Here is a 25,938-nt window from a genome sequence, read left to right as displayed (position 1 = left end):
GTCCAGGCAGGCAGTTGCAAACCTCGTCTTCAAGAAGAGCTGCTGCTGGAAGGAACCGGACTGAGGAGCCGCTGAAGTGTACAAGAGGTTTATTTACGTGTTTACAGTTTCAAAGTTCATTCCAGAATTCGTCTCTCATGCATTCGATTGAGTCTTTTACATCCTTCATAGTCCCTAGATGCCAGACCTAGGGAAACGGGACAGTGTTTCTTGCCAATCAGGTTACGAATTCCACAGGTCACTTCGCTGGCACCGCCCCCAACTCACGCACATACTCTTCGTGGAAAACATGCCTCCAGTGCGCGGGATGCGGCGGGTCTCGTTGCTCGATGACTACCTGTGGTGTCGAACGACGGCCACAGGCCAGGCTCCCCTCGTCGCCCCAGAGCATGGGTCTGGCGCAGAACTAAGCGCAGACGTCCTGTCAGCCGAGGCCCCACTTCCCCGTATTCGGGGAAACTTGGCCCTTGCATGGAGGCGCAAAGTGTTGCATCAGCGACAATGGTGCTGAGCCGAGCTCAACCTGTTGTGCAAAACTGCAGAGCACGCCTTCATGCTTTTCTTCTCGCTGCAGATTGGGGCTGCCTCCTTCATTCTGGCCTGGCGCCCCGCAGCGAAGGGAGGCCCGCCGATCTTAACACTCTCGAGGGGGGACACATGCAAGTGGTGACCCCCAGCCTGACCACAAGAGGGGTGACCCCCTGAACCCTCATGATTTAATCCGGTGCTTGAGGCCACTAAAGTTACAGCCATGGGCCAAGGATTATTCCGCATACAAAACAGCGCTTGTGCGTGCATCACGATTAGGCCACGAGGCCATGCATGGTACCGACGCAATGTCTGCTGTGCCAGTCGGCTCGGCGGCAAAACGTGCTCTCTGCAGGGGCTCGTGACTTCTAGGCCAATTGCTGCCGATCATGTGTGGCGGCGAATCATTGGCTGACACAATTTGTTCCATGAATGCCGCTGGTGGCTTATTTCAAGCAGAAATACTATCTGTATAGTGTAACAAAACATGGACATGAGAAGAAACGAAGAGGATGAAACAAGCGCTTGTCTTTCCCTCTTCGTTTCTTTTTGTGTGCATGTTTTGTTGTGCGATCCAGATAACGTTTCTACTATGACTGACCAACGAGCCAATTTCGCTGCCCTCGTTTCAAGTGCTGCACAGCATGTAATTAGGCAATATTCGATAGTCAATCATAGGCATCAATATAACCAATCAAGAAGAGGCTGGCTTTCGCCTTCGGAGAACGCATAAAAAGGGCCTTGTGAATTTTTAGCATTGAAGCATGGGCGTAAGCAAGGGGGTGTGAAAAGGTACTTGCCCTCCCCACCCCTAGCTACAGCAGCACCTGCATCTCAAGCTCCTCCACCAGATCCTACCCCTCCCCACTCCCAATACAAAGTACTGCCGGTGCCCATGCATAGAGTCACTGTTGTATGCCGTGGCCTTTGTCTGTCACTTGTGCTGATTTAAAGGAGCACTGAGATCAAATATATGCATGTGAAAATTTTGCATCCACGAGTATTTATCAACCCCCTGGTAGTGATTGGCGACTCAAAATCCAACTGAGGGACAAATAACTATATGTTTTATTGATTAATATGATCTAGCCCGATTCAAAACAGGTGTCAAGATCGCCAATTTGTAGCACTGGCAGTGCTTCCGCGCCCCAGCTGATCAAGTGGCCACAGAAAGAAGTGACGTCTGGCTCAGCTGACATTTTGTCTGCTAGGCACACGTGTAGTCATGTCGTCACTAGCATTGCCGTTGTCGTGTCGACAAGCGATGAAGACACCATTTTGGAACTGGGAATGGTCGCGAATAATTTTCGCTTTGACCCTTTGCAAAACAGCAATTCAGAAATGCATGCCGTTCCAAACAGCGACGAGGAGGCACCCGAAAACGCACAGTTTAGCAATGCTCGCTGGTATGTCTCAATTACCTGAATTAGAGAATTTTAGCTTGCACGGCGTACCGGTACACGCAAAGGGGCTTACGAAATGCACACCAGCAGACAAGTGGAACACGTTATGTTTCTACAATAACAATTCTGTGCGTGTCAGGTGCTTCTTCGTGCCGCAAGATGGCCCCACCTATGCGGCCTCTAGCGTTTACAGCTATAGTAATCCGATATTATGCTAATGAAAAGAAGTAGAACTCCCTGTTTACGCTACCTGTTAACGCTACCTGCGTGCTACTTGTTAGTGATGATATTTATCTGTACCCTACTCTACTTTGACAGCTTGTGGTCGTGCTGGCGTGTACCGTACGTGTAATGAAACAACACATTGTTTCTGCGCTTCGAACAATATGAAGGCAGCGCACAATGGTTCCCCGACATAGTGACTGACAAGCACACGATGAATCATTCGAAGCGGAGCGACGAGGATCACGCATGAGCAGTTGCTGAGCATGGCCGGTCAGGAGGCACGAGCGCACGCGCCCTCAGGTCGGCTGTGCTGGGAGTGAGAGCGTTTCCAAGCGTCGGCACTGGTCGGTGCCACGATAAGAACACTTGGATCGTACTATAGTACGAGTACTATAGAGTACTGTAGTAACCTGCGATTTGCTGATGACATTGTATTGATGAGTAACTCAGGGGATGAATTGCAATTGATAATTACTGAATTGGACAGGAAAAGCAGAAGGATAGGTCTTAAAGGGGCCATGACACCCAATTTTCCATCATGATCAGTGTTATGTGGATTAATCCTTGCGCATTCACAAATAAGCTGGCGAAATTTTAGCGCATTTGGTCGAGCACTTAATTTATAATCGAATATATTTATAAACACCCGAGCGTCCCGAGAGTCGGGCAACACTGGTGCACTCACGAGCCGTGACGTAACAAGCAGCTAGCTGTGCAAGCCTCTGCATTGCGGCGAACGATATTGTTCCGGGGTCAGCTGCACGTGATATTGAGATATTTGAGCTTTCTTCAGCTTGGAACTTTGGTAGAAGATGACAGCTCCGTACCGTGCTGCACGTGACGTCACACGCGCCATAGCAAAATGGCGGTCGCCGGCGGTGGGCGGGCTTTACAGCCGGCGACTTCTAGGTCTTGTTTTGCACTGAAATAGTCTTTTACGGCCCACTTTTGAAATCCGTATAGGCATAATAGACCCTCTACTTCTAGTTTTCGCTGAAAACCACAAATCTTTGGGCGACCGTGTCATGGCCCCTGGTCTTAAATTTAATATGCATAAAACGAAAGTAATGTGCTACAGTCTCGGGAGAAAACAGCGCTTTGCGATAGGTAGTGAGGCACTGGAAGTTGCAAAGTAGACAGGTAGTAACTGCACAACCGAACCATGAGACTGAAGTAACTAGAAGAATAAGGATGGGTGGAGCACATTTGGCAAGCATTCTCAAATCACGAACGGTAGCTTACCACTGTCATTCAAGAGGAAGGTATACAGCAGCTGCATCTTGCCGGTACTTACCCACAGAGCAGAAACGCTTACAAAGAGGGTTCAATTGAGGACCATGCTGCAAGCAGTGGAAAAGGAAATGATAGGTGTAACCTTAAAGGGACACTAAAGCGAAATATTAAGTCGACGTTGATTGTTGAAATAGCATTCCAGAAACTTCGTAGTGCCACTTTTGTGCCAAGGAAGTGTTTATTTTGAAATAAAATCACGTTTCAGTGGTCCGCATCGCATTAGCGCACTTCAAATCACCCGCCTGAAATCGGTCTTTCACACGTCACTGCTGCCGTTCCCAACGTTGCCCGCCTTTACTATGCGGCGGCGTGTACTGGCGGCGTGCACCATTTAGGCATCCGGCAACATCACATGCATGCGGCATTTTGTCGAACTTTCTGTCAGAGCAACTATCACGAGCTCGCAAAACACACGTGGCAGTACGCGATACCGAAACTACCACTGAGACGCGACCGTGTGAGCGAAGCAGGGCGCCGGGTGAAACACAGTTCGGTCAAAACGGAACCTTTGAACCACGCGCGCCGTTCCCCATGGCAATGCCAAAGAGGTTCTTTCTTCCATGAATCAAAAAGAAACGAACAAACAGCATTTTATTACGTCTCTTGATGCACGGAAGGTTCTTTTTTTATTGCTGCTAGTTTGATTACTAGTGATTAATTGTAGGCAGACTCTCATACGTCATCGGGATCATTTTGAAAATTTGCCGCTCGTGGCGCTCATCGTGTGATACATTTAGCTTAATTTCTCGTTAAGTAGGGCACTGCTGTTGATATTATTGCCGTTTTAGACGTTGTCATACATTGAGCTTTCACTCTGACATAAATTATTTGCCTTTAGTGTCCCTTTAAGGGGTCGCGGGGATCTTTTGTATCTTTTTAGTTTCCTGGTCTAGGTTGATAAAATTTGGCACAAACACTAGGAATCATCTTGAAATGGCAAATTCAAATTTTCATAAAGATATCTATACTAGTTTTTATTTTATAAAAATTCGCAAGTTCATTGCTTGTGGAGAGCCTGGCACAGTGATGAAACATGCTAGGAGGCTGAAACTACTTTGTATCCTTGCTCACATACTGTTTGTACTTAATGACACTTTTAGATTTTGTTTTACTGCCCTAATAATTTTATGCAGAACATTACATGCAAATGCCTTTGTTCATAATAAGACTCGGCGCAACGGACACGATATACAAATGAAAAATACACGAGGACGTCCTCGACGTCCACGAGGAGTTTAATCATGAACCCATACCAACTCGCCCAACTGTCAGTGTTACTAAATGCCTTTGTCTCAGCTAATCGTGCCATGCAGTAATTATAAAATAAGAAAAGAATTATAAAATAAGAAAAGAATGAAAGCCTAAACAAAAATTCCAAGAGTGTCTTGAAGTGTAGAACAGTCTATGGATTACAGTAAAATGAACAGCATAAAATCGGTTTAGCCAAAGTTGTGCTATGCTTTCCGCAAGCGAGTCAGGCAGAAAACACTTTTTTGCGAAAATCGACAACAAAGTTTTTGTTGCAGTTTACCCTATGCTAAAGTGAGCCAGGACAGTAATAATTGGTGTCCTTGCCAGAAGGCAATCTTTTGAGCCTCTACTTCTTAATTTGGCCTGATTTAGGAAGTTTATTACCCTCTATCATTTAGCGCGGACGCTTTTGTGCAGCCCCCTGGAACGCTAGTGCATGAGGCTGCATGTAAACATTTGGACATGTTAGACTGTATCGCTACTTTTACGGCCACGAAACGTGTCGCCAGGCGGCCTAAATAGTGGTGTATTAGTTTGGTGGAGCTTTGCGATCACCCTGGTCAACTAATTTCCTTGTACGATAAACCGCACCTGCGCCGCAGAGCCGACTCCTTCTCGGCAGTCCGAAGCTGACGGCGACTTCGCACCGAACTATACTGCAGACGCATTTTCTCACATTATTAACTATTTTAAGTGAAACGAGAACGCTCTTCTGCTAATGGGGATATTAGACACCCGTTTTATCGAAACTGGACCAGGAACGCGCTCGCACGAAGCTCGGGTCTTAGTGGTGCGACGCGAGAGCAAGCGTCGGCAGATCATCTCCGAAGCAAAGCCGGTAAAGCAGCACTCGCGCGTCATCTGATAGGTAGTAAGCGTTTTATGATAAAGTGCTATTGTTTACATCGCCGTCGCTTTATTACCGTCCCGACAAGGGATGACATGACGTGCCGAAAACCCAGTCGGTACGCCCCAATCTAATCACTGGCTCGCCTGATCCATGCGATACGGTCCCCCGTTTTCCTTCGGAGGAAGCTGAAGAGCTTAATAGAATGCGTTGCTGGGCGAGTTGGTGCATTGTCTGAAAATAAAAGCAGAGCGCAAAAAAGACGGGACACAAGAGACAAGAAGACGGGACGGGCGCTCACTACCAACTGATTTTTTTACGAAAGAATTGGGGGAAAATATACAGAGCATACGTCACAAGCGCGCCTGCGCACACATCGCAAAGCTAATCATCAGAAAATCTACTGCATATTGCGGCAAAGCAATTGAAATTCCCGCTCCCGCAAACACACTGACGTCTGGCTGACGCAATCTGCGCCCTTCATTTTCATGTAGAACGCATCCAACAGTTCGCGAGCAACCGTTTCTCTGCTTCGCCCCAGTACCTTCAAACGAGCAAACAAAGGCACACACTGCACAGCGCGCAGGCAGGTGCGCGCCCTTATCATTTGTGAGCGTCAACTCATGCTCACGGGCCCGTTGGTTGACACACCTGCCCGTTTGGCCGATGTAACCACAGCTCAGAGGCAATTCATATACCACCCCTACCGCACAATCCACGTAGCACCTATTGTGCTTGATTCCACAATTCGTCTTTTTTACCTCACCGGAGATGCACGCACACAGCTTCGAAAGCTTGCGCAGTGCTCAAAAGACGATGGGCACATTGTGCCTATTCGCCACTTTCTTGAGGTTATGGGCTACTTTGTGGATGTCGGGGATCACCTCAGGCCTCGTGTCGTTTTTTTGTGTGGCTTTCCTCCTGCCCTTGCCTTTCACCTTCTGAAGCAACGACTCCGTGGTAGCCACCAGAAGAGGGTCTAATAGCCTGACGGCCGTAGTCGTTGCACTTGCTGGTAAAAACTGCAGGGGGCTGCATGGACGCAAGACTTTTGGAGGGCGGATTCTAGACACATGGAAGCAATTGCTCGTTTCACAGTCTTTGAATGAGCCGAATCAAATGGCAGTAGTGGTTTGCAGGAGCGTGGATTATAGGCCCAACATACATGCGAGCGTGACAGTGTCAGCGTTAAATCTAAAAACTGCAACTTTCCTTCTGCAGGAATCTCGTGTGTGAACGACAAGCCTTGTCCCAACTGATTAAAGGTTTCTAAAATTTCGTGCAAAATGTTGCTAAAACCACTAAAATCAACACCATTCACCCTACTGCCCTCCTGCTTCTTAAGAACCACCAAAAAAGTCGTCAACATATCTATTCAAACGTCTGTCCACTGCCGACAAAAAAATATTGCATAGGACCGGTGCCACACACGAGCCGATGCATGTCCCACGTTTTTTCACGTAAGGTTTGCTGTCAAAGGTCACAATGGTGGAGCCTAAATAAAAATCTAAAAGCGTCATAATGTTCTGAACTGTGATTCCAGCTCTATTTTGAAACAGTAGCTCCCCATTGTTTTCAATACATTCCTTCACAGCAATGAACAATTCCTTATGTGGGATAGTGTAAAACAAGTCTTCCACATAGACTGAAAAGAAGTACCCCACCAAATCGTTGTTGTGCACAAGATAAATCACTTCGAGCGAATTTTTCGTTGCAAAAGGGTCCTCAATGTTCAAACTACTCAAATGTTTCATCAGGTACCGACTCGGGTGCAGCTGCCAGGATCCTTTCTCACTCACAATCGCTCTAAACGGTATACCATCTTTATGTGTTTTTGCCGTAAAAGATATGGACAAACATTTACCTTTGCTTCCAGAAATGGCCTTTGCCAATCTTTCCAGCTCAAGCTGGCTGCACCTAGCTACAGCTTCCGTCTTAGCCTTACTCAGGCTTGCTTTGACAGGCACGAAGTTCTTGGAGATGGCCGCGGCAGCTTTTTGCTTGAAGCAGTCCGATGGCATTACAACAAACATCCCTTCCTTGTCAACTTGAAGCAAACACAGACTGTTTTCTCTGAAGAACTCTACAAGTGGAGCTGTTGATACCTTGCGTTGCTGAGTAGGCTTGTCCTTAGTTGAAGCCAAAAGGCTGTCTACACCCTCCAGTAGGCTGCTGCTCTTTTTCCGTCTTGTTAGCAACTCTTCTGTTGATAGCAAGAAGTTAATGCGTGGGATCATGTGGCTCGAGGGAAAACTTAGGTTCCATTTCATTCTTTCTTTTCGTATGTGAAAAGAAAAGATTTTAGTCATTGTAAAATCAGTGTTGATATGTTTTTCGAAACGTGACATCTGGTCCTCGTCAGAAGTGAACCATATATGCAATATGGTAAATGAATTCTTGTAAATGGCAACCCCCTCCCCCTCTCCTTTTTGCTCTTACCATCTTCACTGTCCTGGCCCTTGTGGGACTAAATTTCGTGACTGCAGCCCGCTCGCTGATGTGAGTTTGAGATCCCTGGCATAGATTATAAGGAGACCACGGATGTCTTTAACTTGTACGAGCGACAGTTCTGAGGCAGTCACCTTTGTTCTGGCAGGACTGTGTTGTGTGACTTGGAGGAGGCAGTTCAGGTGGCAGTGATGAAATGTGGTGATGGCAAGGGAGCAGCAAGAGCAATGCCTTGAGGAGTGAAGCCAAAGTTTGGCAGGCGAAGGAAGAAAGATGCTTTGCGCGGCAGTAAAACACTGGGAGAGGCCACATAATTGAGACCTGGTACACTGGGGTACGGTTCAGGGGAGATGCAGGTTAGTGCCTGTGGTGGCAGATGGACAAACTAAGCACACAAAAGCTTGCTCTGGACTGTGTCTGAGATGCCTGTGGAAATGGGCAGGTCAAGCTGTACGACACCGGCTGAGCAGTCAGTGGCAGCTGAGTGCTCAGATGAGAAATCGGTTCCGAGAATGGCCTCATGTGGACCATGTTTGAGAACGTGGAAGTGTGTGGTTCCACCTTTTGATGTTAATTTGATGTGCTACTTTATTTGTTGCTATTGGCAGATATGCATCTGAGGTGAATAAACACCTTCAGTTGAAAGGCTTGTCTCTGTCCCCACTGGCCTGAAGCCCGCTGCGGTCGCGACTCATCACGAACCGCGGGATAGAGGGTCACAGCTCTGGCTGTTAGGGCAGCTATGTAGTACCAGCGAGAGTGATTTACACTCCGAAAGCACGCAGAGCGATCCAAACGAATTATTTTCATTGCATTTCGATAAAAAATCTTTATTGCTTAAAAAAAAATACCTTGCATATGCTGGCTGCCTCGAGACATTTGTTTTGCCCTGTGTATTGTTATATAGCACAATCCATGACATGTTTACGTACTACTTTGAGTGCTTTTAAGAACACTAGTTAAAGGGGCCCTCTAACACTCTTCAACCCCCCATTTTTTACTCTTGGATTGCGTAGACTGAAGTACGGACGAACTAGTGCAGCAAGAACGGCAGCGATAGCGGCACGCAGTACGAAGTTATTCAATTTAGAAAATTCAAAATACAAGAAAAAAATGCCTGCCCTCAACTCGATTTTCGTGGGGTCACGTGACCACATTTCACTCTCTGCTGTGACGTCGGATGGCGCTCCAATGAAATGGGCTGAAAGCTCTTACGTAGGGGAAGCTCGCACACCATTGTTGCTTCTCCTTTCCAACGTATTGTTGACGTCGTTGCCATAGTAACAAACGTGGTTCCTCCTGACTTGTCAGAACTTGAGCGGGCGCTACTGCTTCGAAGCGAGGCTGGGGAGGCTTTGTCTGCTGTTCCTTAGAACGACATTCCATGTCATTCCCTCTTCTCATTCTGAGAAGGGAATTTGTGGAGCGGCATGGGCGGTTAAACACGGTCGCCCCTACGCGGGTTGTTCGGTGAGCAGCCCGACGAGTTACAAGTGTGCAGCGACAACAATTCAACGAAGAGGATTACTTGCACCGTTTCAACAACAATCATGAGCCTACCGCACATGCGGAAAGAGGCAGCTCGCAAACGTACAGACGCAAAAAGAAGGAAGAGGGGCAAGAGTTTCATATGGACATCCGACCGGCGCAGGCAAAAAAAAAAAAAAAAAAAAAGAAAGCCAGAGAAACCAGAGGCGAAATGGCAACCGGCGCCTCTGTCGTACTTTGTGGTTATAGTGATATTTTTTGTTGCGACGGCGGCTATTTGGAGTTCATTGAAAAAGCACAGAAAAGAAAAACGAAACACAATAGTAATCTCAACTTTGATGCAACGCCGTTATTACTTCTAACGTTACATTTATCCAATCATAGGCCAGCGCCCATCTTCGTCATTTCCGCCCGCAATTGTTCTGGCAAGCGCCACTGCGCGCTGATGCGGTCAGCAGCGATGTAGCGACTTCAACGCGTGATTAAAATACTAAATAATTTGATATCGGTGCTTAAACTTATGCTAAAATTATCCCCAGCCATCAGTCTACGCAACCCGCAAGTAAAAAATGGGGGGTTGAATAGCGTTGGAGGGCCCCTTTAAGCAACTTCATTTATTCTGACCACTCTGGCCTAATAACAGCTCTTTTCTGCATACCTGCCAGGAACTAATGGTGTAGATGGACGAAGGAGTGTCGCAGCAGTGGAGGGCAGAAACATTAATGCTATGCAGGCATTTTTTCTGCAGTGTGTAAAGTGCATGCTGCAGCTCGGGCAACTGTGTGCATCATGTGTGACTTGCCTTGAATGATTTTGTGACCCCTTTTCTTTCTCTTTGCAGCACCTAGATATTATCTCTCCATTCCAGCTCTACTTCAACCCAACCCTGATAATAAAACACTATCAAGTAAGTCACTTGGCTTTAAAAAGTCATGAGAGCTAGCTTGTTTTCATTGCAGTGTAACTGTTCTCTAGTCATCGAGTGTAGTTGGGAATTCATGAAATTGGAAACATTGTGTTCAGTGTGCCTGTGAAGGGACCATGTTTGTGTGTAGCCGCATAACTGAAACTTTCAGTTGTAGGAATTGCAAAAGAGGTCCATTATGAGCACTGGTCTAGTTGCGCCATTTTGCTACTATTCTAATTGGCTACGCCTTGCTGTGCCCATCCAAGTGGAGCTTGTGCCAACTGCATCCAAGTTCACTATTTTGCCTTTTTTGGCCCCAAAGATTCTTGGTCTATTAGTGAAAATTGGTCCAGCAGGGTGTAGCACTTGGATGCTTTTTGGGTGCGGTGCCAAAGAGCTGTGATTGCTGCACGGGCATGAAATGCAAATCAATACTGCCACGCCAGCTTCTTGTTTTATTTTGATGTATTCGGGTTTGACCAGCAAGGATGGTTGGCAATGTTCGACGCTGACCGCGCCGCAGTGTTCGAGAAGCTTCAATCTGGTGAGATTGCGCGCAGGTCGCGTATAGTCTAGATTATTCCAGAGCTTGCGCGACCACCAGTGATAAGACTGGAAGGTTCGATGCATGATGTATAAAAGGCGGCGCGTCCCAGCCACGAGCAGTTTATCGACGGCCTACGTCCTGTTTGCCGCTATCAGTGTACAGCGTGCATTGCTGTAGTTTGAGTTTTCATTACCTGGCCACAAGTTCTGCAAAATAAACAGTTTCATCTTGAACACGCCGACTGCTGTCTTCGTCGACGTCACGAGTCGTGACATCTGGTGGAGGTGCTGTTCATCCACGTTCCGGATGCCCCCGTCGAGCCGTGAGCCCAGTCCCCGTCGCGAGGAAGACACCGACACCATCAGCGGCAGTCGAGCCAGCCGCAGGCTGAAAGGACTACCCCCCATTCAATACGGACTCGCAGCGGACAAGCCAAGAGCCACGGCAACGAAGACAACAAGCACGATGACGGCTGCAGGGACCCCTGTGGCGATAGTGATGCAGCCGCCCAGGGAGCCGCCGACATTCCGTGGTTCACCATGTGAAGACCCTGATACCTGGCTGGAGACGTTTGAAAGGGTCTCGACATTTAACAACTGGACCTCCGACGACAGGCTGCGCCACGTCTACTTTTACCTGGAAGACGCAGCAAGGACCTGGTACGAAAATCGGGAGTCCTCACTCCGTACCTGGGACCTCTTTCGCAGTACTTTTTTTGGTGACGTTCACGAGCGTCATCCGAAAGGAAAGAGCCGCGGCCTTGTTGGAGACACAGGCGCAACACCCGAACGAAAGCGTGGCCATCTTCACGGAAGAAATGAACCGACTGTTCCGCCACGCTGACCCCGACATGCTCAAGGAAAAGAAAGTCCGCTTCCTCATGCGAGGAGTCTTCGCTGGGCTGATGCGTAACCCCCCCAAGACCATCCAGGAATTCCTGACGGAAGCAACAGCGATCGAGAAGACGCTGGAAATACGTACAAGGCAGTACAACAGCCGCATTCCTGCAACGACCTACGGGGAGGTTCAGGCACTGCAATCTGATGACCTGCGTGACACCATCAGAGCCATCGTACAAGAGGAGCTGCGTAAATTGTTGCTCTCCTCCCAGCCTCAAGTGGAGCCGATCGCCGATGTCGTATGCCAGGAAATCCAGCAATTTCTCGGAGCACCGGAATTAGCGCAGCCTGAGCCACAAGCTATGAGCTATGCAGCCGCCCCCTTACCGCCGACGTCAAGACTCCGCACCGCTGAAACTCCGCCGCCAGACACCATTGCCGCCACCACCAAAGTCACACCGCCAGCCGGCCGGCCGGCCAGCCAGCCAGCCATACACGCCGAGGAAAACCAACGTTTGGCGCGCTCCAGACAACCGCCCGCTCTGCTACCACTGCAGGGAAGCCGGCCACGCCTACCGCCGCTGCCAGTACCAACAGATGGGGCTATGCGGTTTCGTCGTCAACACGCCGTGTCCACAGCGAGGTGAGCAACCTCACGACATCGCTGACTACCTTGCAGGAGTACAGTGAACACCCCGACAACCTTCCCGATCGCCGTCGCCAGCCCGCTACATCACCGCAGCGCCGTCAGTACACCGGTCCTACTCGGGGCCGTTTCGCAAGCCCATATCCGGAAAACTGAGGGCAGCAACCGATGGAGATGCGATTGCTGTACGACAAAATAGCAAAGATCCTCCGCTGCCGCGACGAATTCTAAAGAAGGCGACGAACCAGACGGAGCCCTCACGACGAAACTTCGTGGCCCGAAGAAAACCTGACGACGCAACGTCGAAACAGCGGGACAAATCGACGAAGTCGTGATCCGACGCCACGACCTAAGCGCAACGCAATACGACGAACTAGCGACCTCGACGTTCTTATTGACGGCCACAGCATCACAGCTCTCGTCGACACCGGAGCCGAGTATTCTGTAATCAGTGGACCTAAATGTAAACATTTCGACAGAAGTCTGTCTGGCTGGGTGGAAGAATTAAGAAGTTGAAATACCTCCAGCCACAAATTCTTGGAGGAAACCCGACGTTTCGAGACCGGCTTGGTCTCTTCTTCAGGGGTGACTGTGCTGATCAGGGGGGCTTCGTCGCAGCTTGTTTTTGGCTCCGCCTTTCTCTTTCATTGTAAAAAGACAGGGCGTGCAAACATGGACACAACTTGCACGCCCTGTCTTTTTACAATGAATACTTACCAACTAGCTCAGCTCTCTGTTATTCTAACCTTTCTCTTTCCCTCACGTTCCGGAGGCCGTGCACGTAGATCGGAGGCATTGTTCCGAGGGACCGGTTCACATTCGCAGGTGTGTTCTGGATGTGCCACGACTCGAGTAAGAGCCTCCTTCCCAGATTCCTTTCCGTTTCTATGATGGAAGCGCCCTCGAAGTCAATTTTGTGGTCGTGCTTCTCGCAATGCTCTGCAAGGGCACTGCGTTGTATTTCCATCTTTCTGACGTCGTTTTTGTGTTGGCGCATTTTTTCCGGGAAGCACTTACTCTCGCCTATGTAGCTCGCTGGACAGTCAGCACATGACACTTTGTAGACCACGCCCTGGTGTTGTTCCCGGGATGGTCGATCTTTTGGCCGCGGTAGTAAGCGAGTGAGCGTTGAGGCCGGCTTGTGAACCACCGTGACACCAGCTTTTCCGAGAACCCTGGCGAGCTGTTCGCTAGTTCCCGGAACATACGGGATGACGACTCGTTGGGCTGGTTTCTTCGATACCATTGTATCCGGTGGGGTGGCCAGCGTGGGAGGAGGGTCACGTGTGTCGTTCGCAGATGCGTCTCCGCGGTGGGGAAGCTGATCTCTCGGCATGCGGCCGAGAGACCAAGCCGGTCTCGAAACGTCGGGTTTCCTCCAAGAATTTGTGGCTGGAGGTATTTCAACTTCTTAATCAGTGGACCGTTTGCCACTAAGTTGAAGAATGTCAAGATCGCATGGGAAGGCCCCGAAATCTGGACAGCTGGAGGTCACCTAATAACGCTGGCAGGAAATATCTGCACAGCGAGGGTCTCCATTAACAACCGGATTTATCCCCCAAGCTTCGTAGTCCTACAGCATTGCTCCAGAGATGTCATCCTTGGTATGACTTCTTAGGTCTTCATGGTGCATTCATCGACCTGAGATCCAAGTCGATAACACTATCTACAGAAAAAGCATTACCACTGCAAGCATTATAACGCTATCTACAGAAAAAGCTCCCCCCTCGCGCCAGCGTCATTATTTCCGTCGGCACTCAAAAATCAGCAAACCTTGCGTCATTGAAGGAGACCAGCACTTGTTGATCAACCGCGAGATTTGCGTCGCAAGAGGAATCATAGTTTCCTAAAATGATCTAGAGGGAACTCTGGCGCTGCGATCGTTCAGCCACCATGGGAATGATTTGTAGTACACTGATTTGCCTAGTCTTCATGCTTGTGGGCTTCGAACGCACTTGTGGCTTTGTTTATTGCTATGCTTTGGTTTTCTTTCGGATAAAAGAATGGATCGTTGTGAACTTCGTGACCAGATTTGAATCGGTGAGCCTAAAGAAGTTAAAGTGGTGAAGTGAAACTGCTGATTTTTGCTGAACTTCGTTTTGCGACAAAGCGAATGCAGGCGACGCGGAGCCAAACAGAGCCGAAAGAACGAAGTTTAGGCAAATCCGTGTACTACCCATGATTCCCATGCTGGCTGAAGCGCGATGCATTGCAGCTCCCATAGACACTAGCGCCAGAGTTCCCTCTAGTAAGTATTGTAGGAAACTCTATGAGAGGAATAGCCGAGCTGCGTGGAGGGAAAGCAATAGTGGTGCTCACGAATTTCAGCAACGAGTACAAGCACGTGAACAAAGGCACGACGGTTGCCTACATCGAAGAAATTGTGCAAGCCACCAGTGCTTTCGCCCTCACCGATTCTGCTGAATCTACTCAGACGAACCGAGCTCCTCAACCAGCTTTCGACGTCAATCCGACCCTTCCGAAGCATAAGCAAGAACAGCTCGGAACCCTGCTCCTGCAATACGAGGACTGCTTTTCGTCATTGTCAAGAATTCGGCAGACCCCAGTCGCAAAACACCGCATCATAACAGAGGTAAGTACCACGCCACTCCACCAGAGCCCGTACAGAGTTCCGACGCGAGAACGCAAGGCCATAAAGAAACAAGTCAATGAAATGCTACACAACGACATCACCCAGCCTTCGAAGAGTCCGTAGGCGTTACTCGTGGTGTTAGTGAAGAAGAAAGACTGAACCCTGCGCTTCTGCACCGATTATCGCTGCCTGAACGAAAGCACGAAGAAGGATGTCACCCTCTGCCATGGATAGATGACACCTTGGATTGACTCTACAACGCGAGGTACTTTTCGTCGATGAACCTCAAGACATGCTACTGGCAAATTGAAGTCGACGAGAGAGACCGAGAGAAGAACGCCTTTATAACACCAGATGGCCTCTTCGAGTTCAAGGTCATGCACTTTGGTCTTTGCTCGGCACCTGCGATGTTCCAGCGCATCATGGACACCGTGCTGGCTGGATTGAAGTGGCAGATGTGCCTTGTGTACTTGGACGACGTTGTTGTGTTTGCCTCAAACTTCGACAAACACCTCCGCCGCCTTGAAGCTGTACTTCAAGCAATCAAGACCTCCAGACTCACCCTAAAGCCAGAAAAGTGCCGCTTCGCGTACGACGAACTCTTGTCCTTGGGCCATGTGATTAGCAAGTCTGGAGTTTGCCCGGAACCGCAGAAAACAGCTGCCATTGCTGCCTTCCTGCCACCCACCGACAAGAAGGCCGTACGCCGATTTCTGGGCTTGTGCGCCTATTACAGCCATTGACGCAACTCACGAAGACCGACGTCGAAGCAGCGTAGGACTCGGTGCCATCCCTGTGCAGAAGATCAACGGAATGGAAAGGGTTATCAGCTATGCTAGCCGGTCGCTGTCAGAGGCAGAAATCAGCTATTCAATTACAGAAAAGGAGTGCCTGGCCATCATCTGGGCAACATCCAAGTTTCGCCCCTACCTGTACGGCGTGCCCTTCAAAGTTGTGAGCGACTGCCACGCCTTGTGTTGGCTAGCTAACTTGAAAGACCCTTCAGGTTGCCTCGCACGATGGAGCTTGAGACTTCAAGAATTCGACATTACCGTCGTTTACAAGTCCGAAAGAAGACACTGACGCTGACTGCCTGTCTCGTGCACCCGTGGACCCGCCGCCGCAAGACGACCAGGATGATGACTACTTCTGGGGAACCATAAGGGCCGACGACTTCACTGAACAACAGCGATCCGACCCAGAACTCTGAGGTCTTATGGAATACCTCGAGGCCAAGACCGCTGTCATTCCGAAAGTATTCAAGTGAGCACTGGCGTCGTTTTTCTTACACAACGGCGTTCTCCAAAAGAAAAACTCCCCACTTAGAGCCAAGTACCTTCTCATGGTGCCTTCAGAATTGCGACCAGTAGTCCTCCAGGCCCTGCACGACGACCCGACAGCCCCAGGACACCCAGGACACCTTGGTGTTTCCCGAACACTGGCAAGAATACAGGAAAAGTACTACTGGCTGCGCCTCACCGCCGACGTCACTCACTACGTAAGGACATGCCGAGACTGTCAGCGACGCAAGACACTGCCAACAAGACCAGCGGGCTTTCTTCAGCCGATCGAGCCGCCTCGGCGACCGTTCCAGCAGATCAGGATGGACCTCCTGGGGCCGTTCCCAACGTCGACTAGCGGTAATAAGTGGATCGTCGTAGCTATTGACTACCTGACCCGCTACGCTGAAACACGGGCCCTGCCCAAAGGCACTGCTGCCGAGGCAGCCAAGTTCTTCGTTGAGAATGTCGTCCTACGTCATGGCGCCCCAGGGTTCCTCATCACAGGCAGAGGTACCGCCTTTACTGCAGACCTAACTCAGGAGATTCTGAGATACAGCCAGACAAGCCACCGCCAGACCACCGCCTACCACCCGCAGACCAATGGCCTCAACGAGCGCCTAAATAAGAGCATCGCCGACATGCTGGCCATGTACGACATGCTGGCCATGTACGACATGCTGGCCATCCTTCCATACGTCACCTTCGCATACAACATGGCCGTTCAAGAAACGACGCAGATGATGCCCTACAAGTTCATCTACGGAAGGAACCCGGCAACGACGCTCGACGCCGTGTTACCCAACGTCTCTGACAAAGAAAATCTCGGCATCTCTGTTTACCTTCCGTGCGCCGAAGAAGCCCAACAGCTCGCCCACCAACGCATCGAGAATCAGCAGATGACCGACAACCGCTGTTACACGGTCGCCGGGCTGGTATTCCAGCCCGGCGACCCTGTTTGGGTCTGGACGCCTATAGGCGGACATGGGCTCAGTGAAAAACTTCTTCGGCGATACTTGGGGCTGTACAAGGTGCTTCGACGTCTCGGCGCTCTTGACTACGAGGTCATCCCGGACGGCATTACAAACTTCCAGCGACGCCGCGCACGACCTGAAGTCGTCCATGTCGTGCGCCTTAAGCCGTTTTTTGCACATTAGCGAACCTGGGGACTCTATTTTTTCCTTTGTGATTGTAATTTATTTGTGTATGCACTTGTTCTTTCTCTTCTATGTTCTGTCACAAGCATCGGGACGATGCTTTTTCAGAGGGGGACAATGCTACGCCCGCTTCTTGTTTTATTCCGATGTATTCGGATTTGACCAGCAAGGACGGTTAGCAACGCTCGACGCTGACTGCGCCGCAGTGTTCGAGAAGCTTCACGATTGTAGTAGATCACTTTGTTAAGATTGCACGCGGGACGCAAATAGTCTAGATTATTCCAGAGCTTGTGTGACCACCAGTGATAAGATTGGAAAGTTCGATGCGTGATTTTATTTATTCATTTATTTATTCAGATACCTACAGTGCCCAATGGGCATTATTGTAGGGGGGAAAACAAAAAAGAATACATTACAGGTGGTATACAACATCAAGAGGTAACATAAGAAGATCAGCAATACGTTTAAGAATACAGATGGCATGACACATGTACATTCCGAACAGATAATTCGAGAGAAGAAAAAAAAAATAATAGATGCATACACACATATATATCAAGACAAACCAAGAGCTGTACATCACAGTATAACTACAAAAGGCTAAAAAGAGTTGAATGCCGTGTAGAGGTGACACGATACCTATTTGAACAAGAATTCAGCAAGGGCAGAGTCAAAGGAACTGATTGGCGACAAGACAACCTCCTCCGGTAGACTATTCCAATCATGGCATGTTCTTGGAAAAAACGAATGCTTATATACGTTAATGCGAGAGCTATATTCTCTGACCTTTAAAGAATGATCGCGACGGGCCGACCTGTAGGTGGGATCAAGGATATATGTTTCCTTCCTTAGGCCTGTTGCTCCAACAAAAATTTTGTGAAAGAGCTTTAGGCGCATGTATTTCCGTCTATCCTGCAAAGTCGGCCATCCGAGATCGGCTCTTATATCCGAGGAGCTTATCGTAAAGTCGTAGTTGGAAGAAACAAACCGTGCTGCACGCTTCTGAATGCGTTCCAATTCGGCAATGCCAGTCTTTGTACCTGGGTCCCATGCGGAGCATCTGTATTCCAAAATAGTGCGCACGTTTGAAAAGTAAAGAGTTTCTTTCAACTTAGGAGGAGCTTTCTTGAAGTTTCGCTTTAGGAAGTTGAGAACACGGCCAGCCTTAGCTGCTACATAGTTAATGTGGTCATTCCATGAAAAGTCATTCTTATACAAAACACCTAAAATACTTGTAATTTGATACAATCGACAGGTTTTCACCATCAAGACAATACTTGCTATCAAAAATGTGACGTTTGTTAGTAAACCGGACAACGTTACACTTAGAAAAATTCAGCCTCATATTCCATTTATTGCACCACAGTAATATCACGTCTAGGTCATTTTGTAATTGGGCACTATCACTCAAGGAAGTAATTTTACGATAAAGACAACAGTCGTCGGCATACAATCTGAGATGGCTTAATACCTGTTTACCTATATCATTAATAAAAATTAGAAAGAGAAGCGGCCCCAGAACCGATCCTTGGGGGACACCTGATAAGACTGTTCTATATGATGAACTCGTCCCGTTAAGAACAACACACTGTTTTCGGTCATCAAGATAGGCCTCAATCCAATGTAAAAGAACCGTAGGAATGTTTAGTGCAGACAATTTTATCAGCAACAGATTATGTGCTACCGAATCAAAAGCCTTTTGGAAGTCTGAAAAGATGCAGTCAACCTGTTTACCGTTATTAAATGATAAGGCTATGTCGTGAGAAAATTCAACCAATTGCGTGTCACAAGATAGTCCCCTTCTGAAACCATGCTGTGTTGGGCTGAAAAAATTGTTTTCTTGAAGATGAGCCATCAAGTTGGAATAAATAATGTGCTCTAGTGCCTTACACGACACACTAGTGAGTGAAATAGGTCTATAATTTCTAGTTTTTGTGTTATCGCCACTTTTGAAAATAGGCATGGCATTTGCAGTTTTCCAGTCGTTTGGCAAGGTTCCGGAATCAAATGACTTTTGAAAAAGTATTGCCAGGAAAGGGGCAAGTGACACAGCGCAGTTTTTTATTACATAGTTGGAAATGTTATCAGGTCCTGGTGCTGACTTCACGTTCACTTTTTGCAGCAGATTTGCTATTCCCTCTTCTGAAAAGGTTATCTCACTCATCTGAGAGAAATTGTGAGTAGCTTGCACTCCACTGGCCTGAGGGGTAGACTGTATGAATGCCGATTCGAAGTAGCTGTTAAACTGTTCAGCCTTCCCTTTGTAGTCATTGCCATAGTTATTGTCGTCTATAACATCTGGAATAGCATCCTTCGAACTTCGCTTGCTTCTGACGTACTTCCATACTTCCTTCGGGTTAGTCCTTATTTTTTCACCTAGTGTTTCTAGATATCTGCTTTCTGCCTTTCGCATTTCTTTCGCTATTTCTTTGCCGAGTTTCTTCAGGTCACTGTAAAGGTCAGGTTTCGGCGATCTGCAGTATTGGCGGTACAGGCGGTGTCGTCTATTAATCAAAGCGCGAATACTTCTGCTCATCCACGGTTTATCGGCTCGGCGCTTGGATGTAATCATTCGTGACAGAACGAATGACGATGTTAGCAATAAATGGAGGGGATACAGCGCAAGAGAAAACGAGGACAAGAAAGGCGACGCACACAGAGTGCTCTGTGTGCGTCGCCTTTCTTGTCCTCGTTTTCTCTTGCGCTGTATCCCCTCCGATGTCTAACCAACACGCCCAAGCTTCGATACTAATTAGCGATAAAAGTTTGGTTTTTAGCTCATTCCATGCGGGTCCTACGTCAATCGAAGAAGCAAGCTTTTGGAAAACGGGCAAAAATTCGTCAAGTTCGCGTGCTAGTGAAGCGTAGTCTGCCTTATCATAGCAGAAGACCAGTCTTGGTGATGGATTACGGCAATACGTTGCAAGGCAAGAGAGGTGTGCAAGAACGATTTCATGATCACTTACACCTGGTAATAGATCAACAGAAGAAATGAGGGTACGATCAGAACAGAACAATAAGTCTAACGTATTAGCTGAATTGGGAGTTATTCTAGTAGGAACTTGTACAAATTGAAACAGAGAATGTGCATTTATCATTTCTCGAACTGCAGAGTAAATAGGTGATGGAGTACTGATATTCGGCTGTAGACCGATCCAGTTTTTGTTAGGCAAGTTGAAATCACCCCCTAAAACAATATACGTTGCATCCAAGGATAGCAATACATTGTTTAACTCCTCGTATAAGGGTTGAGGAGAATTGGAACCAGGTGGCCTATAAAACGACCCAACTGCTAACGAAGTGCCATCAGTGAGGATGATCCTACACCAGACTGTCTCACATGATGAGCTTTGAACGTTAATATGCGTACTATTCAAGCTGTTGTGTATCATCACAAAGTCCCCACCGCCTTGTACATTACGGTCTTTACGATAGATTCTGTAATTAGATGGAAATATTTCGCTGTCACTTATAGTGCTGTCTAACCAAGATTCTGTACCGATGACTACGTGCGGGCTGACCAAGTCCAGGACTGAAGCAAATTCTAGATTTTTGTTTTTGATACTGCGACAATTAACGACAATAACCTTCAGGTCATTCATCTGCTGCAGTCTCTTCCTAGGAGCATATGGTGATGGCTATTGAGCCGCCGTGATTACGGTATCATTCTTACTATCATACACAAAAACTTCATTTCCCATGATCAGCTTATTGAAGTTAAGTCTAAATGACCCACCACGATTGCGGGCAAATTGAGCAAATTTTCGGCGAGCAGTCCTGACATTTTTTGAATAATCTTGGTTAACAGAGAAATCAGTCCCTTTCAGTTTTGGAGCAACCGCAAGTACTCGTTGCTTATCTTTAAACGAAAGGAATTTGACAATCAGTGGCCGTGCTATGCCTGCTGTGTACTGATCAATACGGTGCGCTCTTTCAATAGACGTTGTATTAAGCGTAATATTCAGTTTATCAGAAAGAAAAGACGTGACTTTTTCTTCAGATTCCGTCCATGTTTCGTCGGCACTATCCAGGAGGCCATAGATTATCAAATTATTCCTTCGCGATCGGTTCTCTAAGTCGTCTTGGCTATCATGCAGTGCCTCAATTGACAAATTGATTGTTTCAACACGTGTGGAAACTTTATCAACTGCATCCCTAAGGGGCGGTACAGACGACGCAAAGCCCTCCGCACGTTCAACCTTGACTGCCAGGTCAGTCACCTTTAATTCAATCGCTCGCTGGTCGGACCGGAGCGAGCGAATTTCGTCTAGTATGTCTGCCTGGGTTTGAACCAACGAGGGTATTTGCATGATAGCCTCAAACATCTTCTGTTCCTGGTCAGCCGTAAGAGGCGCAGGGTTTTCCTCAACATCACCACAGCGAAGTAGACACATCTTAACAACAACAGCAGTATTTTCACAATAATACCAAACAGAACAAAGCAAGTCAAGTGTAAACGAATACATGCGCACAGTGGGATCTGACGCCTGTTTTCCGATCGGTCTACCCCTTATACTACGATAAGAATAACCAACCTGTAGAAATACAGCATGTAAGCGTCGGGCGTCCATGGCGGCGCCAGATCCCGTTGTGGCTGGCCTGGGGAGCTGCTTAAGTAGTTTTCCGTCCTCCGATGGGCGTCCTCTTGGCGAAGCCAGGCATCGATGAAAGCTGGGCATGATCCGTATGCATAGCTGACGTCATCAGTCAGAATGCACATAGTGTTGCAGGTCAGATCTAAGGCAGTCACCACCTGCAAAAGCTGTAGAAATACAGCATGTAAGCGTCGGGCGTCCATGGCGGCGCCAGATCCCATATAAAAGGCGGCACGTCCGAGCCATGAGCAGTTTATCGAAGGCCGACGCCTTGTTCGCCGCTATTAGTGTACAGCGTGTATTGCTGTAGTTTGAGTTTTCATTTCCCGGCCACAAGTTCGGCCAAATAAACAGTTTAGTCTTTAACACGCCGACTGCCGTCTGCATCGACGTCACGACCACGTGACAATACGTTGTTTGATTGCACAACCATCTTAGGTAGGGGAATGATGTAAGCAGGAAGTTTTAGAAGCTTTTCACATTGTAGATGAGCAAGATAATTGTGTCAGAATGGGCCTACCTAGCGTGTAAATAAGCATCAGGAGCTGAGGATGCGCACGCATGGATTGTCTTGTGCGGCACTGTACCTTCCAATGAAGCACAGTTTAAAGTCCAGTGTTTGTCCGTGTCTAACACCTTTTTCTTGTGTGTGTCCTGTGTACTTGGTGGTACCCCTGTTTTCAAGTTAAGGTGATGGGGTGTTACTGTATACTGGTTGGTGACATTAAAGGGCCCCTCACCAGGACACATAGTAAATTTTATTAGACGCTGGAAGTAGTTGTGTGCCGAATGAAGAGCAGTTTGCCGCAAGAATTTTTCAAGTCGGTCCATTACGAGCTGAGAAAAACAATAATTTGTAGTGGCACGAAACCATGATGCAAGGAGGAGAGTTTAAAACCCTTGCCACTCGCCTCGTGTAGCCTTCGCAAGCCAAATCTCTTCCCTGCCCTCTTCACTTGACACATACGCATGAACACGTCATGCGCATGCATAGTCACGTGCGCATGACGTGCCCGAGCCAGCCCGAGCACGCGAGCGGCGTTGCACGGCCGCTACCTTTTTTTTATGTAGCGGCCGTGGGTGTTGTGTCGGCGTTCTCTGTGGTGTACTGCCTGTTTCTGCGGGACGGGCATGAAAGTTGTGACATTTGTACGGGCACGAGAGTGGCGATATCATAAGCCAGCGCCGCATTATCGTTTCATTGGACGCGGTAGAATAAATGAGCATAATGAGTGCTCTAACACGTCAGAACATTACTTTCGTTTCCAGGGCTGGCGTCTGCTCGATGCGCTAGCCGCAGGGGCATGAACACATGCGAAATGGAGGCAGATTAGCCCCTCATCTCGCTGAAATTCACGGGAAAAAAATGAAAAAGACGCGCACATTCCCTTTGTGCGTCTCATTATTCCTCTCAAGTTTTATTCATCTATTCAAGCAAAAAATTACACAAACTACACATGTCGTGTCAAATAATTATCGCAGTATCACGTGCTGCTGTTGGCGACATCAGAGCACAGTCATCTACGTAGAGGACCGACGTCACAGCGCTACCATCTATGTAGGGCCATTCCCTCATGTACGTCATCCCCTCATTCTCTGTGCGCGCGCCCGTGAGAGGAAGGGCAAGCAGCGTTCAACTTGAAATTTGACCCATTTGCACGGCGCGTAGCGTTGCGAATTTTGGCAGACATGATCGTGAACGGCCAATGTCTACATTGCACTCGTCAGCTCAAAATTTTCAGACCTGGTGGGGAGTTTGCATGAGCATAGGTCGGCAAACTCACTCATGAGTCGACTTACTCAGATCGAGTCGTGAGTTTGAGTCAGTCCGAATCAGTAATATTTTGGGGAGTCCGAGTGAGTTCGGCTTAGACAAATTTTAGTGAGTCTGAGTCCGAGTGAGTCCGGTTGAGGAAAATTTTGGTGAGTCTGAGTTCGAGTGAGCCCTAAGCATAAAATAGATTTCTTGATTGAGTCTGAGTGAGCTTCAAGTTTTTCCGCCGGCGTATGGTGATAAGTACTGAACTTCAGCATTACTACCAGCCTTTTGACGACTCACGCTGACACTCACTTGTACTCACAGATTCTTCAACGCGCTAGCGTTCATACACCAGCTCGATATTTGTTGATCAAAGGTGTGTCTTGTCCCCCCCACCACCCCCCTTCTGCAAAATTATTCAAAGGAAGGTATTGATAAAAATATCATGTACCAGTCATATCTTTCAATAAAAATGTACTTACTAGATTGAAATCACTGATAACTCGTATGTGAAGGTATGAGATCAAAACACGTATCGTAGAGCACTGATTATGCGAGATATTGGCATCTAAGTGCTTTGACATCTTGATTGAAAAAGGTAATTATGCACTAATGGACTCATGAGTCAACTCACTCAGACTCGGATCGAGCTGTGAGTTGGAGTCTGAGTGAGTCCGAGTGAAAATATTTGGTATGTAATAGTCCGGTTGAGGAAAATTTTAGGGAGTCTGAGACTGAGGGAGTCAAATTAAGAAAAATTTTGTGAGTTTCAGTCCGAATGAGCCCTAAGGGCAAAGTATATTACATGAGTGAGTCTGAGTGAGCTCCACATTTTTTGCCGACCTATGGCCATGACACCTAATTTTCGATCGTAATACGTGTTATGTGAGTTAAACTTGCTGGCGAAATTTTAGTCCATTTGGTTGAGCAGATAATTTAAAATTGAATATTTTTGTAAATACGCAAGTGGCCTGAGAGTCGGGCAGCACTGGCGCAATTGCGAGCCATGACGTAACAAGTTCCTTGCTGTGCCAGCATCTGCATTCCGGTGAGCAGTTTTGCTCCTTGGTCAGCTGTACGTGCAGTCAAGCTGTCTTAGCTTTCTTCAGCTTGAGATTGAAATTGAATAACTTACAGTGGCTGGAGCTTTGGTTGAAGACGACAGCTCCACTCCATGCAGCACATGACGTCACACACGCCATGGCAAAATGGCAATCACCACTGGTGGGGGGGGGGGGGGGGTTATAGTCAGCAACTTATAAGGCTCATTTTGCATTAAAATATTCTTTTGAAGTCCATTTTTCATAATGTATAGGCACAATAGACCCTCTAGTTCTATTTCTTGCTGAAAACGCAAATTGTTGGTTGAAAATGTCATGGCCCTTAAATTTTTCTTTAATGTGGTGAGTTTAATAAGCGTTCTAATGTTGCCTCTTCTTTATTGAGATCAAAAACCGCCGGGGTATTTTCATATGGCCTTCTAGGAAATAGTATGAAACAACTTTGATCAAAGTCGAACCAGTAGTTTATTCAAAAAAAGTGGGACATATGTGTCCTTTAAAAAGTGGGAAAACACTGTCCCACTGTCTCACGAGGGCACCACCTTGCGGCTACTTGGCTGGGCTTCCGGCATGGAACGACCCGAAACAGGTGGCACAGAGGGGCACTTGACAAACTGAGCATAGAAATTTTGTGTGCAGCTCTTTTCCAACAGTGGAACACCACCCGCACCTGCGCCTCGTGGGGACCTCCATGGGGTTGTGGTCTTGCCCAGCAAATCTCACTTGGTCATTGACACCAACCATTTCCTGGTCATTTTTTCGTCCCTTCTTTTTCTGGCAGTAGGGCCGAGTGCTCTTGTTCTCTCTCAACTTGTGCCCATATATCAAGTGGCGGCCAAGAAGGAGCCGGAAGTACATGCACGAAATGTTTGATGTCGCTGCGGTAGCAATTTCTTTTCTGGTCAAACTTGTCCCTAGCATTCATGCAGGTGTAGTCTGCCATTGCCTTAGGGCATATTATCCACCTCAGTGTCTTCCGGGCAGTGAAAATTTGACCGGACATGCACGTTCTCTGTGTCACGACACTGGTACGCTGTAACTGGACCTCCAGATGTATTCGCTCTTCTTGAG

At 47.9% G+C, this 25,938-nt stretch overlaps 1 protein-coding gene across 2 annotated transcripts in view; it reads left to right on the top strand.

Moving 5' to 3' along the window:
- LOC119389288 (derlin-2) overlaps positions 1 to 25,938 on the top strand; it is a 184,972-nt gene that overhangs the window by 37,923 nt on the left and 121,111 nt on the right. The window contains exon 2 of one of the 2 annotated variants that reach the window (XM_037656489.2): positions 10,325 to 10,390. The exons of the other annotated variant lie outside the window; for it this stretch is intronic. Within the exon in view, the coding sequence (XP_037512417.1) occupies positions 10,325 to 10,390 (66 nt within the window). The remainder of the gene's footprint in view (positions 1 to 10,324; positions 10,391 to 25,938) is intronic. 2 annotated transcript variants of the gene reach the window in all.

Source organism: Rhipicephalus sanguineus, chromosome 4 (genome assembly GCF_013339695.2).
Source record: "Rhipicephalus sanguineus isolate Rsan-2018 chromosome 4, BIME_Rsan_1.4, whole genome shotgun sequence".
NCBI classification, from domain to species: Eukaryota; Metazoa; Arthropoda; class Arachnida; order Ixodida; family Ixodidae; genus Rhipicephalus; species Rhipicephalus sanguineus.
This window is presented reverse-complemented; position numbering and strand designations above follow the sequence as displayed.